This window comes from Pleurodeles waltl, chromosome 6 (assembly GCF_031143425.1).
Source record: "Pleurodeles waltl isolate 20211129_DDA chromosome 6, aPleWal1.hap1.20221129, whole genome shotgun sequence".
Classification (NCBI taxonomy): domain Eukaryota; kingdom Metazoa; phylum Chordata; class Amphibia; order Caudata; family Salamandridae; genus Pleurodeles; species Pleurodeles waltl.
This window is the reverse complement of record NC_090445.1, coordinates 521,133,583-521,150,438: the sequence shown is the minus strand read 5'-3', so window position 1 is coordinate 521,150,438 and position 16,856 is coordinate 521,133,583. Positions and strand designations below refer to the sequence as shown.

At 44.4% G+C, this 16,856-nt stretch overlaps 1 protein-coding gene across 1 annotated transcript in view; it reads right to left on the bottom strand.

Annotated features, from left to right (window-relative positions):
- Nucleotides 1–16,856, bottom strand: part of TAFA3 (TAFA chemokine like family member 3) — a 696,205-nt gene that overhangs the window by 119,810 nt on the left and 559,539 nt on the right. The window contains exon 4 of the mRNA XM_069238687.1: nucleotides 225–374. Coding sequence (XP_069094788.1) covers nucleotides 225–374 — 150 coding nt within the window. The remainder of the gene's footprint in view (nucleotides 1–224; nucleotides 375–16,856) is intronic.

The following is a 16,856-nucleotide window of genomic DNA, read 5'->3' as shown; positions in this document are numbered from 1 at the left end:
TGATCTTTCTGAAAACTACAGATCAAAAAATCCTTAGGTCTTCACAGTGTTGACATTACATCGTTTTATATTTCACGGAGATTAATTTTCACATTCATTCCCATATAGTTGTTTGTTCATTTAAATGACTTAATGGAAGAAACATATTTATCGTTGAAATGCAAACAAGATAGGCACCTTAGAGAAACGTCATCAGCACAGTGCCCCAGTTGATGTCGACTTACCATCCACGCATGATGGAGCTGCTCGAGTTGTACCAGCTACTTGTCCAGGAAAACAGGAGCATTTTACTGTTTGTGATCTTTCTTCTATTTTATTTTTGTTGCAGCATCTGTGAGCAGCGATGACTTCGCATGTGCCCGGCTCTACATGAACTGAAATGGCACATAAACAAGCAAGTGTAAGGCATCTCATAGGTAATAGAGCATTGAACAAAAACAATTGTGCGAACAACAGTTAGGCAATAGGGGTGAAAAGTGGAAGGCCGAGATTTCTTAATATTATCTCTGTTTGCCCCATTAATATTTTGTGTCACTTTCATGGAGGTGCAAAAATCAACAACTCTAATAAAAAGTACACTATGACGAAAGTAACTGCATTAAAATAAAATAAAAAGATTTATCAGACACATTGTAGAGAGAAATCACAATAGAAAGTAGAAAAAAAAGTTTCTGGGTAGATGGTACTAGCTTAATGAAATAAATTAAAGAAGTATATTAAAAGCCACAAAGCCAGTCGCAGTGTGGTAAAAATTAAATATCTGTTATGGTAAGCAATTCAAATGACAAATAGGGGTATATTTATAATCTGTTTTCACCGAATTAGTGTCATTTTAATAGTAACTCTAATTCTGTGCAAAACTAACTCCATATTTATACTTTGGCGCTAGACCTGTCTAGCGCCAAATTTATGGAGTTAAAGTCTTTTTTTGGACATGGAAACATACCTAGACTTAATGAGATGCAAGGTAGGCGTTCCCGTGCAAAAAATGACTCTATAGCCTTAACGCCATATTTATACTCCCATACAAAAATGGTGCACGGGAGGAAAGAGGGGTCAACAAATTGGTCAGGGCAGGCGGTAGGGGACCTGTGGGTCTAGTTCCATGGACACCCCCACCCACACCAGAGGGACAGCAGAGGATGGGGGACCAGGTAACTATAGGTAAGTATTTTATTTTATTTTTTAAAGTGCCTTATGGGGCCCTGAAATGGGCCCCCATACATGGCACAGGGTGCAATGGCCATGCCCAGCTGGCCATTGGGGTGGTGGGCATGACCCCTGTCTTTTCTTAGACAGGAGTCATGTGGTGTGGATGGTTTTGCGTCAGAATATAACTCTAGGCAGGTTGGAGTAATTTTTTTTACTCTAAACTGCCTAACTTACTTTTTTGGTGCAAAACCCCCTTCTTGCATATCACCAGCCCCACCCAACTAGCATCATTTCTTTTACACTAGCCTACCCTTTGCACCGGATGGCACCATTCCATAAATATGTGGCCCAGCTGGTGCACAGAAATGGTGCAAGCCGGTGCTAAGCTTTTTAGAGCAGTTTTGCACCAAAAAGTATAAATCAGGGCCTTAGTCTTTTAGAGAACAGAGAACTGTTTACGGGCCTTTGTGATTCCATTGTGCCCAGATCAAAGAGTTTTGCGGAGTGAAATGTGAACCAGCATCCGGGTTTCAGGAATGTACCTAAATGTTCCTGGAAAACATTTAACTGTATGTGTGGCATCAGACAAACTAAACACTACCAACATGACTGCTAGTTCATGTTGAAGACAGGAAACAAACAAGAAACACTTGTCCAGGTATATAACTAACAGTCGCTGTGCCAATATTGATGGTAAACAATTTCTAGTGAGCAATTATGAAACATAACCTGCATGTACCATATTGTCATAGAAGAATGTGCTCTCATCTGTTGGCAGTTTGCTCCCCCTCTCCTCCTTAACTGTTGGGCTCCTCCAGGAGTTTTAGGGCCGATAGTCTCCGTGGAGCGCACCTGCATTCTTTTGCGTGGTAGTACACCTGACAATCAAAAAGTAGTACTTCTGCATCCCCAGTATGACTGCTACTTCCTGATGGAGATGGGGCTAACCTAGAAACACTTGTCTGGGAAGTCAACCAGCCCAAACTGTGCTAACACTTACTTATAATTAAAAAACACAAAGTGCATCTACCAAAGTGCCCTGGGAGAATGTGTGCTGATCTTCAGCTGCTGTGCACCCATCACTGCGTTGACTTTTGGGCTCCTCCAGGAGCCATGAGGCTGACGAGCCACCATTGAATGCCTGTGTATGCTTGGGAGTAACACTACATCTGACAAACTAAAAGCAGCACTTCAATCACCCTCAATATCAAGGGAGTAGCCAAACAAAAACACCCCCTACTTTGAACCACAAGAACCACAAGCACAAACTAATCTAGAGTTCAAGGAAGAGGTCTTTGTAAAGCACAGTTATAAACAAGCATTGAAAAAGCCAATACGGCTCGGCAATGCGAGATTTACATAGCATTGGCAATGTAAATGCACGTGTGTGCGGCTCTGGGGCTGTTTTATTGCTATACACAAATTAATTAACATTGCCAGCACCTATTGGTCTTAGACTGCAGAAAGCTATTGGCAAAGTCCATGCTTTTTTTCTTTTTGTTCTGTGACGTGCAATTATGAGTGTCTTTTTCATAGAAGAACCTCACTGGGTTTTAGTAGACTGGCCAAGGAATAAATCACAGTGTTTTCAAAGTGACTCGAAAAAAGGAAAGGCGTGCAAAGAGGAGTTGCTTGGGGCACCTTGGTGCCACTGCGTTTGCTGAGGTATGTATAGTATTGTAGTATTTTATACCACTTCATTCCACTGAGGAGGCTTCGAAGCGCTGTCACAACTGATTGTGATTTTTCAGCTGTGCAACAAAGAGTGCTTCAGAAGGCGACTGGCGAAGTAGTAGGGGTGATGTAGATTCGGTTAAGAAAACAACAGCAGTGATGCCGGGTCACCACTTATCTCAAAATGCTCAGAGCTTCTAGTCCTGTCTTTCTTGAAAATAAGCATAAGCATGAGCGTTATTGTAAATGGTTATATGAAAGCAATTCACTAATATAACTAATCACAGAACACATTAGACTGACACCTGCAAGCACAGGACTGGAATCTTTGTATACAACCCTAGCCTGACCCTTGTTTGCATGTATTAGTGGTCCAGCGTGGCGAACTTGACTAATGTTAAGGTGACAGTTATGGGGTTGGATAGTCCCTAGTGTTTCTCCTCCATCACTGATGTATAGACTTCAGTATGAGGTGAGCCGTAATTAAAACAGGGGGTTCTGGTTTGTTATGTCCCTTCAAGAATCCACTGTCGTAGGGTAATGAAGTTTCCAACCTTCAGTTCCCTTTACACTCACAGCTTTAAACATCTCGGGTGTGTCCTTAGATCTAGGCGGGAGACGCAGCAGGCAGAAATACACTCTTCCAGGGGAAAGACCTCCTTGAAACTTTGTGGTGAAAGCACCAAACGTTTGTGTGGATCATAGCGTCAACGGCATCACTTTCAAGACGTGGTGAGAGACTGCCCGCATACCTTAAAAGCCCCGGACCAGCGAAGCCTAGTACATATAATGAAAGCCTAGTACATATATTTAAAGCAGAGCACAAATTACTTTTCTGCATTCTAAATCCCTCCCTGCATAGGAACCCTACAGGCAGATTGAAATTGAATGCTACTTTTGTTTACTGTTGTGCACACACACACAAAGCAATGGAAGCTTTTATCACAATACGACAAAATGGTAAAGGTAAATGGACATAAAACAGCCAGAAAGAGGGCATGTGTGTCATGATCTGTGAGTCCAGGAGGCATCTATAGTGGACAATGGTTTGGGAATGTAGTGGGTGGGGCAGGGGATGCTCTGCAATGTGGAAAAGCAGCTTTTCTCATGCAGTGGAAGCAGAACATTCGAATCAATCATGGTAGGGGAAGCTGCCTTGACATCCTGAAATAAGGAAGGAGGAGATGCATGGACGTGTGATATGTACAAAAAAAACATCGCTCAGCACTAATGAGAACACTAGCACTCCTGGGGAGGGCTTGTAAAGGAGGAAAAAGTAGTTCCTTAATTGATCATAAATTGAGGGATAGTTGAGGGATACTGTACTCAGTCGCTGCGCTCGCTTGGGGTGGAGAAAATGCAGGAAGAGGCATGACAAATGCATACCATGGACAAATGTGTTGAAAGACTAGGAGAGCGATGAAGGAGCCATCAACTGGGAAGCCTTTGGGTGGGCTGAAGTGCCCAAAGGAGATACAGCATATCTCGGTTCCAGACAACGCATGCACGCTGTCTAGAGCTGAGACCTAAAAAGGACTAAAAATCTTCACTTTTTCTACGCATTCCTTGAGTGGTGCCTAAAAACCAAAGTCTCCTTGCTGAGGGTAACCCTCCACAGAGTTTTGGGGATTCCCTCCAAGAGAGTAATGGTGCATCTAAATTAATAACATCCTAAATATACAAATCAATCAGTTTTGTAATCAGTTTTTGTAAAGTGTGGCTACTCACCCGTGAGGGTCTAAATCGATGGGGGGGAGGGGCCTTCTCCGAAGAGCCACGTCTTAAGGTTCTTTCTTAAAATTGTGAGTGTTGGGCTTTGTCTGAGGTGCAGGGGGAGGTTGTTCCAGTTCTTTGCTGCAATGTAGGTGAAGGATTGTCCCCCTGCGGTGGTTTTGCGGATGCAAGGGATGGTGGCCAGGGCCATCTGGGAGGAGCGAAGGGATCTGGCGGGGGTGTGGTAGGAGACACAGTGGTCCTGCATTGTGTATGGCCTTGCACGTGTTGGTGAGTAGCTTGAAGGTGATTCACCTCTCAGCCGTTAGCCGGAGGACACTTTCTCAGGTGTTGGGAGATGTTTTCTCGGTGAGGGAGGTTCAGAATGAATCTGGCAGTGGTGTTCTGGATGAGTTGTAGTTTTTTGATGTTTCTAGTTGAAATGCCGGCATAGAGGGCATTGCCATAGTCAAACTTGCTTGTGACTAAGACTTGGCTAACTGTCTTGCGACAGTCTGCTGGGATCCATCTGAAGATCTTCCGAAGCTTGCGGAGTGTGTGCCAGCAGGAGGAGGCCTAGTGGGTCATGGATAGAGAGGAGTCAAGGATGATTCTTAGGTTGCAGGCGTGCAAGGGGGGCGCTGAGGGATGTGGGCAACCATGAGTCATCCCAAGCTGAGGTGGCATTTCCGAAGATGATGAGCTCAGTCTTGTCGGAGTTGAGCGTGAGGCAGCTTTCTCTCATCCAGGTGGCGACGGCTTCCATTCCTGAGTGGAAGTTCCGTTCGGCTGTGTTTGGGTCTTTGGTGAGGGAAATTATGAGTTGTGTGTCATCAGCATATGACACAATGTTCATACCCTGCCTTCTGACGATGGCAGTGAGGGGGCCCATGTATACATTGAACAGTGTGGGACTCAGTGAGGATCCTTGGGGGACTCCGCAGTTGACTCCTGTGGGTCTGGAAGTGTAGGGCGGGAGTCTGACCCTTTGCGTCCTCCCGAAGAGGAAGGAGTGGATCCAATCCAGGGCTCTTCCACGGATTCATATGTCGTGGAGGCTGGTGCGCAGAGTGCTGTGGGAGACCATGTCAAAAGCTGCTGAGAGGTCGAGGAGTATGAGTGCAGCGGTGTGGCCGCAGTCTAGGAGTAATTGGATGTCATTGGTTGTCTCCGTGCTGTGCCAGGAGGGTTGTCTCCGTGCTGTGGAAGCTGGACTGAGAGCTGTCCAGGGAGTTGTTTGGGTTGATAACATTCTGTAGTTGTACATTGATTGCTTTCTCCAGTACTTTGGCGGGGTAGAGCTGCAGCGAAATGGGCTGGAAATTCTTTAGTTCTGATGGGTCGGCCGAAGGTATTTCAGGACAGGGCGTATTTCAGCATCTCCAGTACTCAGGGAAGGTGCCAGTGTTGATGGAGCAGATGATTGTGTTCTGGAGCTTGGGGGTGATGGATGCACTGGCTCTGATGTATATGTGGTGCAGGCAGGGGTCCGTGGGGGCTCTGGGGTGGGTGCTGTTCATGATGGTGACTGTTTCGTCTGTGGTGAGCTTGGACCAGCACTGGATGGTCTGTGTGGGACCTGGGGGATCGGTCGGTCACAGGTTTCAGTGCCAGGATTTTCCGGGAGTAAGCTGGCATAGATGTCCTGGATCTTGCGGTGGAAAAAAGTGGCGAGTTTGTCGCAGAGGTCCTGTGACGGGGGATGCTGGTGGTTTCGGAGGGGGGGGTTGGTTAACTCATTGAAGACTGAGAAGAGTTCCTTAGAGTTGTGTGTGGAGGAGTTGATGTGCTCCCGCAGTGCGTCCGCCCTTGCGTTCTTGATTTTTCAACAGTGGGCGGCAGTTGTGGCTCTGAATGAGGCGAGGTCTTCACTGGTTTGGCTGTTCCTCCATTTTTTCTCTAAACGTATGTGGGTACGCTGGAGTTCGGTGGTGAACCAGCTGGCTTTCTTAGGTACGCGTTAGGCCGATGTGAGCCAGAGGGGGCTAGAGTGTCAGCACATTCGGTGGTCCATGCGTTGAAATTGCACGCTGCTGCGCTGGCATCATCGGAGGGAGGAGGGAGGGATTTGACGAGCGATGAGGTGAGTTGCTCGTTGATGATTTTGTTCCATTTCCTGTGGGGGGGTCCTGGAGGAGTGGGTGAGGCTGCTGGGTGCGGTGATTGTGAAGTGTATGCAGCGGTGGCCGGTCCAGTCTGGGGTAGAGATGGTCTCGATGGTGATCCGGTGGCTTGAGGTGAAGATGGGGTCCAGTGTGTATCCTGCAATGTGTGTGGGTGCAGAGAACAGCTGTTTGAGGCCGAGGGTGGCGAGGTTGTCGAGTAGAGCGGTGGTGTTTGGATCGGCGCGTCCTCGAGGTGGAAATTCAGGTCACCGAGGAGGAGGTGGTCATCTGACGCCGGGGCATGGGGGGGGGGTAGCGATGTCTACAACGTCATCTATGAAAAGTGGGTGGGGGCCGGGTGGCCTGTACAACAGGGTGCTGTGGATGGAGGAGTTGTGGTTGGAGTGGACCAGGGTGTGAAGGTGTCCATAGTGGTGCATTGTTCTTCTGGGATGGCCCTGACACCTAATGGAGACTTGTGTACGATGGCGAGTCCTCTGCCTGGGCGGGAGGGCCGGTCCCTCCTTAGGATGCTGTATCCGTCAGGAATGTCAATGACGATGTATGTTCCAGAGGTGGGGTTGGTCCAGGTCTCAGTAAGGAAGGCGATGTCCGGTCGGGCGGTGTCGATCAAATCCCAGAGTTCGGTGGCGTGTTTGAGGAGGGAGCAGACACTCAGGAGCAAGCAGTTGATGGGGTTGTGAGGGCTGTTGGTAGCTTTGTGTGCGGAGAGTACCTTCAGCTTGTTGAGGCTGCTGCTGAAGTGTCAGTTCCTGCAAGTGAAAGGCCCATGGGTGTCCTTGGGGGAGATGATGCAGCAGTTGCTGAGATGTCTGGCGGAGGAGCGTCGGAGTCGTAACGGAGGCAGGCCAGGGGGTGGGTTGTTGGAGATCCAGGGTTCATGGCGCTGGGCGCTGTCCCGGCGCAAATGGGTTCTGTCCTAGGCCACGCTGGGGCCGCCATTAAGAAGGGGGCAGGAGGAGGGGGAGAGGTCAACTGGGAGACGGGAGGACAGAAAAGGTGCTTCGCAGGGGAAGGGAGGCAGTGGAAAGGAGGGGAGAAAGGAAAATAACAGAAAAAACGAGGGAAAAAGGGCAATAAAAAGCAAGAGTGAAAGAGCGACAGAGAGAAATACTTGTGATGGCCACTAGACCACCAGGGATGAGGCACAGGGACGAGCCTGCGGGTGGAGGAGGGCTCCGAACTGAGAGTCAGAAGACTCTCAGTTCGTCCCAGTCAAAAGGCAGAGGCAGCAGCAACAGACGCCAGAGGTGCTGGGGAGGGCAGCAGACACTTCTAATCAACTTGCCTAGATCACACTGAGCATACATCTAATTTTTCCATCCTCCTCTATTTTCCCACATTCCAAATGCATTAACCAAAGAATATTAAATTGTTACTCATTACATAGCTCTAACTAAATAACCAGTGTCATAAAGCTCTAAAAAGTATATCTCCTAATTGTTCCTGGTTACAGGAAGCAAGCAGCCTAAAGGGAATTCTGGCACTCAAAAACTTTGTTACTGTCAGGTAACAGGCTGGCACGGCAAGGTTCAAACTATGCATATTTCAATGGTTCTATTCTATGTTAAACTTCAACTCCAAAATCGGAGAAGAAAAAACCAACAATTTCACTGTAATACAGCATGTATGTGAATTAATAAACCTTTGCGGCTGTATCTTTATATTTAGTCATGTTAATAATTAAGATTTCATTTTAGTACAAACCTGACAGAAAATATTGGAAAAACCAGTGGGACACTGCTTCAGTGTCAAGTGCTAGTACTGTGGTAGTGATAGTGGCCCCTGTTACACTCTCTAGGGTTACACCCGAGTTGGTCCTCCGTCATGATACTCATACTACAGTTCTGACCTGTACAACTTTAATTGTAATTTTGAGTCAGTGTTGCCAGCTCATGAAAAGCTCCCTGGAGGAATCATTACAAATATGCAGGCTACTAGCAAGAGGAATCTGCCTGTGGATTACAAACCCAAAAAAACAGCAGTGCTCTAGCCCAGTGACGGATTTTTGTGGGCTTGGCAAACACATATTTTGGGGCCCACTGTTTGTAATTTTACTGCCCATTTCTTGCCAATTAAAGCTCACTTGATGCCAAGCAAACTTTGAAAAACCTGGATTCACATAAAAACAGTTCATATATGTCTTTCCAGGGCCCCAAAATATAAAGATTCCAGTGGGCAAAGTGAGAGAGCCTCAGAGGTAGAGGTAGTCAGAAAGGAGAGAGGCTGACATATGGAAATAGTTTGAGGCAGCTAGATAAATAGAAAGTTTACTTTCCCCGAGGGGCCCTTGGAAGGTGTGTGCCCAGGGCTATTGCCTACATTGGCGATGCCTTAAAGCATCTCTGCCCCAGCCACTGGGACGTGCAAGCCTAATTGGTGCTGAAGGCACTGCTCAGTTAGCCGCCTAGTCCTTTGTGCATGTCTTTAGTGCAGGGCTCAGTAGGCACCCTCAAACCCCTGCTTTGGCAGGTAGAACAGCGGCCTAAAAAGCCCGGAACATGTTCCAGTAATGTAACCAGCTCCAACTGTAACAACCCTTATGGCAAAAATATTTACATCTGAATAATTGAAAACAGTGTTGTTGGGGAATTTGGGCTGATCAGCTCAGATTGTGCACCCCCTCCTGGCGTGTGTGAATGGTGTTGGGAAACACATTATTCTTAGTGCGGTAGGCCAGTTCAAAGATGGCAGGTAAAGATTTCTTAAAGGTGGTTGTTCGCAGATTATGAAGCACAGCTAAACAAAGTGCCCATTTAGTCTCATTTACTACTAATGCACCCTGTCAGGTATATGAATGAGGACACACAGGGCCAGATGTATCATTTATCTGGATAGCAATTACCTAATTGCGATTTTCTCTGAATCGCAATTAAGTAATCGATATTTGAATGTATGAAACTCCGATTCCTAATGGCTCGTAAATCAACCTACCTCATTAATATTCATGAGGTAGGTCACAATTTTGGACCCATTGCGAATAGCTACAATCACAGGGATTGTGGCCTGCTGGTCTCAGCAGACCACCATGTCTGTGATTTCTTTTAAATAAAGCAACCCTTTTTTTTTTTTTTTTAATGCCCTCTGTTTTTCTTAAACGAAAATGTGGAAAACGTGATGAGTATAAAAAAGAACAACCACTGCCTGCCTGCCCTTAAGAAAATGTTTTTGCATGCATTCACAAAGGAGAAGGGGTCCTTTTGGGACCCATTCCCTTTTGCGAATGGCTTGTGAATGTTCTGCGACCGCATTTCGGTTACCGAAGTTACCAAGCTGCAAATTGGGATCCATACATACCAAAATGCAACTTTGCGGTCACAAACGGCCCAATCGTGCCGTTTGGAACCACAAAGATGCATGATATGTCTGGCCCACAGATTCTCAGACACACTTTCTATTTGGTTCATCACAGCTATATTGGCACCTGGGTCTCTCAAGGAGACAATCAGAATAGAGAATCACAAATAGTGCCCCATTGATCCGATCCGTTGAAGAGTTATTTTTCTCAAGTGCAACTGTACACTGGCTGAAGGGAGAACAGTGTTCTTACTGCTGTGTGAATCAGAAAGATCTTCAAAATCTAGATATGATACTCATTCAGTTGACAGAAGCAATAAAATATACAGAGAAAATCTAAGCATGCATTGGTATTTTGTTTATATTTACTTCTATTTTACAGTATGTCAATCCTAATCTGACCCTAATTTAACCACTGCCCAATTTTACAACACGACCATGTACCAAAGTTCTGTGATAGTTTCATGTCACTACCCTCTGATTCCAAAATGCAGAGCTCTTTCATTGAGGGAAAGAGCTAATATATCCTAAACATTTTAAAGGAATCTATTTGGTAGGGTGCAAAAGAGGGAGGGACCGCATTCTGTATTTTGTGCTGCCATGACTGTTATGAACCTACTTAAATACTTTTCTTCCATGGTTTTTAAATACAACGGGCATATTTACAAGAAAGTGGTACATCAGCTCTGATCTGCCACTTTTCTTCTGTCTCCCTGTTACCCCTAACGTCACCATGGTAGTGTTGTATTTGCTATACAGGGCACCATGGCACATGTTAGCACAATAGCATCATAATTTATGATACTATTGTGGCGCTTTGCTGGATTAGTGCCATGAATGATGATGCTAGTCTAGCAAAGCACAGGGAGGCTCATAGGTTAATATTGGAGCATCAGTTTAATGCCTGCCCTGAGCAGACGTTAAAAATGACAGAAAAAGTGGCACAGTGAAATCTTGTCAATTTCACTTCGCCATGTTTTTTGGGCCTCCCTGTGTGGGAACGACCCCCTTGCATACATTATACTTGGCCCAGGTATAATGTAGCACAAGGGGTTACAAAGTGGCCCAATGCATGCAGTGCACCACTTTGTAGATATGGTGCAAGGGAGGGCCTCCTTAAAGAAATGACGATAGGGCGGCGGAAGGGGGCGCAAGGGGCTTGTAAATATGCCCCAATAGTTCTTCGTGGAACAGGCCAAAGTGAGTTTATTACAGGTCCTATCAAGCAGGTTTATTGAGATATGGTTGCTTCTATTTAGTACATTCATGATAAACAGGGTGATAACTAATAGCTATTGCATGGTGTCTCAAGGGACACCATGCAATAGCTATTAGTTCGTACAATTTCAAAACTTAATATGAATTACAAATACAGAATATTAATTTTCACAATAAATATCAGATTTGCTATGTCGACCAAATGTAATAAAGGTACTAACTGACTGATAAGTTAGATTGTTTTATACAATTAACTCTTGAAGTTCTGTGGTTCATCAAGCTGAAAATGCTCAGCACGGTGAATGAAGGGAAAGTTATATTTCTTTTCTGTCAATTTTGATAAATTCCAATTACTGTACTAGATAAGCCAGCTCATATAAAACAACAAACAATACTACCTAGGTATACTTTCATAATGTGAAGATGCTTCTTTACCTACTAAGTAGGCTTGACCTGTGTTGGCCACTGTTCTTTTGACACTAGGATGTGCACATGAGCAGGAAGTTATGCCATTTTAACAGAAACGCATAAGAGGGAAGGCAGGGATATAGGCATCAAAGCTCAATAGAAATTAGAACATACGATGAAGAACGAGACAATGAAATGTTTTTACGTTTTACCATTAACTACTGAAATTCAGTTCTGGCAATATTTAAAAAAAATAGGCTCATTCGAACCATCCCTAAAAGGGAACATTCTAAAAAGACGTGATTTCACCCTAGTTCTGCAAACTATCACAATAAAAGGCATGGGTATTTTCAAAATCCCAAGCTGCGTTCAAAAAACATATATAGAAATGTTTTCAACTATCCAATGCTTTGAATCTCCAAGGTCACTCCAATAAAGCCTTTTCAATCTTTATTCATCAGTATCCTAATGAAACATAGATCCTGCTCCATATGAGGCAGGACCCTATAGAACCCTGTTTCACCTAAACTTGCTCTGACTTACAAAATTCAAAATGCATGAAAATGAATAATATCAGAGCTCAGAGCACCTGTGGCATGCAGATGAATTCTCAATTGCCAAGGGTGGGCTTGTCCAGTGCCAGTCACCACCTAACAGAGGATGGCCTGGGCCACCCCTCTTTTGTCCACTGTCCACCAGCACAGGTAAGGGCAAATCTACCTGACCCCCTTGATGCAGATGCCCCTAAATTGTCCCGGAAATGTGCATCTAATTTAACATATCTGTACTCTGCACTAGGGACATTGACTGAGGAGATTCAAAACGCAGAGATGGAGTTGGGCTTAGGGAAGGGTTTAGTCACACTCAGCTAGGGCGAGCATCCAGCAAGAGAAGGCGAGGCTTCGAGCTCTGGGCAGTGCAGGGCGAAACTGACCTGTGTGAGTTCCCAGCACGAGGAGGGCCCCTCATGATGTTATCAACACAGTGGTCACCATATCACCTAAGAGGGTCCCTGTGGTGAAGTTAAGAAAGAGAAAGGCCCCCAAGGTGAAATCCATCCCTAGAGGGTTGTGCACAACAGCTGCTGCAGACTCTGACCTTTTATGTGGCAAGAGAGGTGTGTTTGCCCCAGATGCCTTGCTTGATTCCATTTCTGTTGCTGCTCTGGGAGAGGGTTTGATGGTTAAAAGGGGGACTTTAGAAACATTCTTTAATGAGTTGCTTGTTGCACTTAATGGAGCGCCTATGTACATCTGTAACACACAAGTTTATTGCTTCGGGAGGGAGCCAAGGTACCTGGCTTGCTGATTTGGGGCCAGTGACAGACACTTTGCCCGGTCAGGTTGTAAATACTAGGCTAAGTGACCCCATTAACACCAGATGCATGCCTGAGGCACAATTGCACCCCACACCCATTCTGTGTTGTCAGACCAGGCTGTTCTCAATCCTCTGCAGACTGCAGTAATTAGAAGGGCTCCTTCTCTTCTCCACCACAAAGAGGATTTCAGGGGGGTTGAGACATGCCCGTGGCCATCGGCCTCTAAGGGGTCAGTGCCTATAACTTGTGTATTACAGTTGCCACCAGAATCAACCCCACTGGTAGCCGTCCTGATGGAGGCACCCCATCTAGAAGCAGGATCAGAAGAGCCTACGTCAGTGCTTATTCGGAAAGCCAGACCTTGGTGCAGCAACATGTTGGGGAATGGGTTGGGACATCCTCTCATATTATGGGCAGACTGGTGGGCTGGGTGGGCGTTAAGAGGAAATCAGTAGATGGGGATTGCGTAGTCCTGAATTTTTACCAACCTGATGTCGCAGGAAGGCTGTTTGATCACAGGCCTAATATCCAACAGAGGGGTATTTGGGTACTTCCTCTTGAATTTGTATACCCCCTATGTATAATGGGTGGCAAGACTTATCTAGTATACCCCTGAATCGGCCACTGAAATGGTCCCAGTGGCAGGATGGTGGTGTGAGGGTTGTTCCCATTAAGTTTTCCAACATATTTGTTTCCTCTTAGCAACCTAGACTTTAATGATTGACTGAGCCTATCACCAACACCTGCTTCACAAATCTAGAAAAAAAATAAGTTGGGGATGTCTCTGGAGGCAAGAGTGGCTGCTGCTTTAGTTTTTAAATTAAGTGTGGTCAGTTGGAATGTAGCCGGCCTGGGTAGTAAGAGGAAGGACGAGATGTGGCTTAAGATTTTATCAAACCAGCACATTGTGTGTTTGCAGGAAACCTGGGATCGGGAGTCCTCATTTTATATGGATAGGTATATTTATTATTTTGAACCTGCACTCCTTTCTCACAGGTAGGGCCAAAGGGGTCCTTCTCACTTTAATGTCCCTTAAAATTCCACGTATCTCACAGAAATTGCACACAGATTCTTGATAGCTTTTGGCTGTGTTGTCAGTTTTTAATATGGTACCCAATTTACTCAATTAGTATAACTCCTTTTTTAGGGTTTGCCCAATTGAGCACTTGTTTTATCTAAAACTTTTCTAGAATCATTTGGGGAACAACAGAACTCCCCTTACTCTGTTAATATTTTATGTGATTTTAGTGTTCACCTTTGCCAAAGGGGGTGACATGTTTAGGATGAACTTGTTCAATGTTCCCACTCAACTCCTCGTTTTGAGCATTCAGCACAATAGGTGAGGAAGTGGTTGCAGTTGACAATTTACAGTATTTGGGTGGCAGAGTGATGGTCTGGATATCCCCTTATTCACAGGTAGGGGAGAGAAGTCTACCACTGATTATATTTTTATTTGTACCTTTTTGGTACAGTTTTTCCTTCTATTTTAGATGAATTTGCCCCATTTCAGCAAGCATGATCCTCTAGTTTTGGATCACAATGGGAGGTGGGGGAAGCTGCTGGCTCTCTATGGGGTCCTACAAATTCCGAAATTTTTTCTCTTGATCAAGTCCGTAGATTGAAATGGAGCAAGGTTATCCCAGATCAAGTCACTAATGTTTTGTTTGTGGTTTGTAGGGAAGAGTTTACGTTCTGTGTGGAGAATGTCAGAAGCTCACTGAAGGTTGATGTCAGCACTTAACAAAAGCCCTCAGGACAAGAGTGAAATAGCTAGGAGTAGCTATAAATCAACCCTAGCAGCCCGAAAAAAAGAAATTAAGGAGAACACCTGGAATGATTTATTGTGTCCAGACGTTCTTTAAAATAGTGTTATGCTATTGAAGATTATTAATCACTCTTTTTTGGGGGGCAGTAAATTCTCCTACAGACTGTACCATATTTGCAGTTACATGGGTTCTCATTTCCAGGGCATTTAAGAGAACCCCCTAGAGCACCCTCAATTGTTAACACAAGAACTCTTGAAGGGCAATCATGACCTGTTTTTTTCTGATGAGGAAGTGGTTGCAGCTATTATGGTCATGTCAAAGGATAAAGCGCTGGGCACGGACAGAGTACGAGCAGATCTATACAAGCTAAATACATCTCTGTTGGCAAAAAGTCTTACCCATGTCTTTAAATCTGCCTGCAAAGCGGGGTGCCGTCCTATTGGTCCAAATCCGTTGTTATACCAGTTTTTGAGAAAGGGGCGCGTACAGATCCAAGATGATACAGACCAATATCTCTTATCAACTCAGTGGTTAAAGTCCAGGGGAAAATGATTTTGAACAGATTGGCTGGAGCAGCAGAATGTTATCTCCAACCTACAATTTGGGTTTAGCCATGGGAAAAGTTCTATACATCAATGCATTAACCATCAGTTGATAATAGGGAAATATACAGTGGCCAAGAGAGGCTTATTACACCTGGCCTTCATGGATTTAAAATTGCATTTGATAGACTGAGCAGATTTAAACGGTGGCCTCTGTCGATTAGCATGCGGAAAGTGAGTTAAGGGATCTTTCTAAAACCACTGTAAGGGATTCATCTTGTTAATAACTTGTTTTTTGACAGATCCATATTTACTTGGGGCTTTTTTACCTTACCACTGCTAGCTGTTAGCTAGGTTCATATTAAATCTGGTACATTGGCTACTTGCTGTACTCCCTGCACATGCGATAACTTGTTTGCCCTGGACACACTTCATTTTGTGCTTTTCTGCTAGCTTTTCTGTTTACCACAACAGCGCTTTATTCTGCCACTCCTAAAAGGGAAGGGAATTGCACAGGCTAAACCAGCACTGATGTATCTTCAGATAATAACTAGTCCCTTGGGGCACTTTTTTGTTGTAATTTTTTTTGGGGTGGCTGCCTTTTATATAGGAAAAGGTGTGTGTTGTAGAATTATCACTGTGGTTTAAGTTTTAGTAGAAATATATTTTCTATTTTGTTGTGATTTTGTATTATGCTTTTGCTTGTCTATTTAAATTATTTGCAGCTGTTCACTTCTATATTTTTAATGCTTTTAATGTTTTTATGCTTGTTTTTCTGTTTTTTTGTATGTGTACGTTTATGGTTTTTAGTAACTGAATAAAGTAATTTCTGAATGAATGCTATATTCAATAACAACAATTTGTGCAAGATAAAGAAAAATAAGGCATTGTAGTTTATCAGAGCTGAATAAATGGAAACAAGATATTAGGCAGGAAAAAACAAGTTTCAATGGCTTTCCAAAAATCAAGGTAATTAGTAATACGTTGAATTTTCCTGGGAAGGTTGTGTGTGGCTGCTAGGTGGTAAAAGAAATGATTACCCAGTAAAGCATGGGAGATTCTAGTGGCATGCCTAAGATTTTCAAAAGATGAGCGAAGATGACACTGGAAAGAATGGGCATGGAAGTGATGATGCAGACAGGTAGGACCTTGCAAATGAAAGGCCTTAAGGAAGATATATATAGAGCTTCAAAAATAACTCTCATGGCCAAAAGAAGCCAACGTAAAATCATTAGCGTGGGTGCTAAAGCCGTATGGCTAAAGATATTCATGCGAACGATGTTTTGGAATTTCTGAAGACATTGAAGTAGAAATGCAGAAAGTGAATTACAATAGTATAAGTGAGAGCTTATTGTGGTTTGGGCTACTGCTTTATGATAAGGAAGTGGAGGGATGATCCTTCTCTGAACTCTCAACAAGAGAAACAGGTTGAGAGCTTATTGTTTTTAGTGGTGAAAGGCGTGATGGTATCAAGAATGATGCCAAGATCATGTGCTAAGGTAACTCGGCAGGATGATTACAGGGTCCAAAAACCACCAAGGTGAGATCCAGAATAAGTGGCATAGTATATTTTGATTTACAACCTTTCCACTATGTTACTAATTAACATACTAAACATTATCAATCACTAAGCGGCGTACTG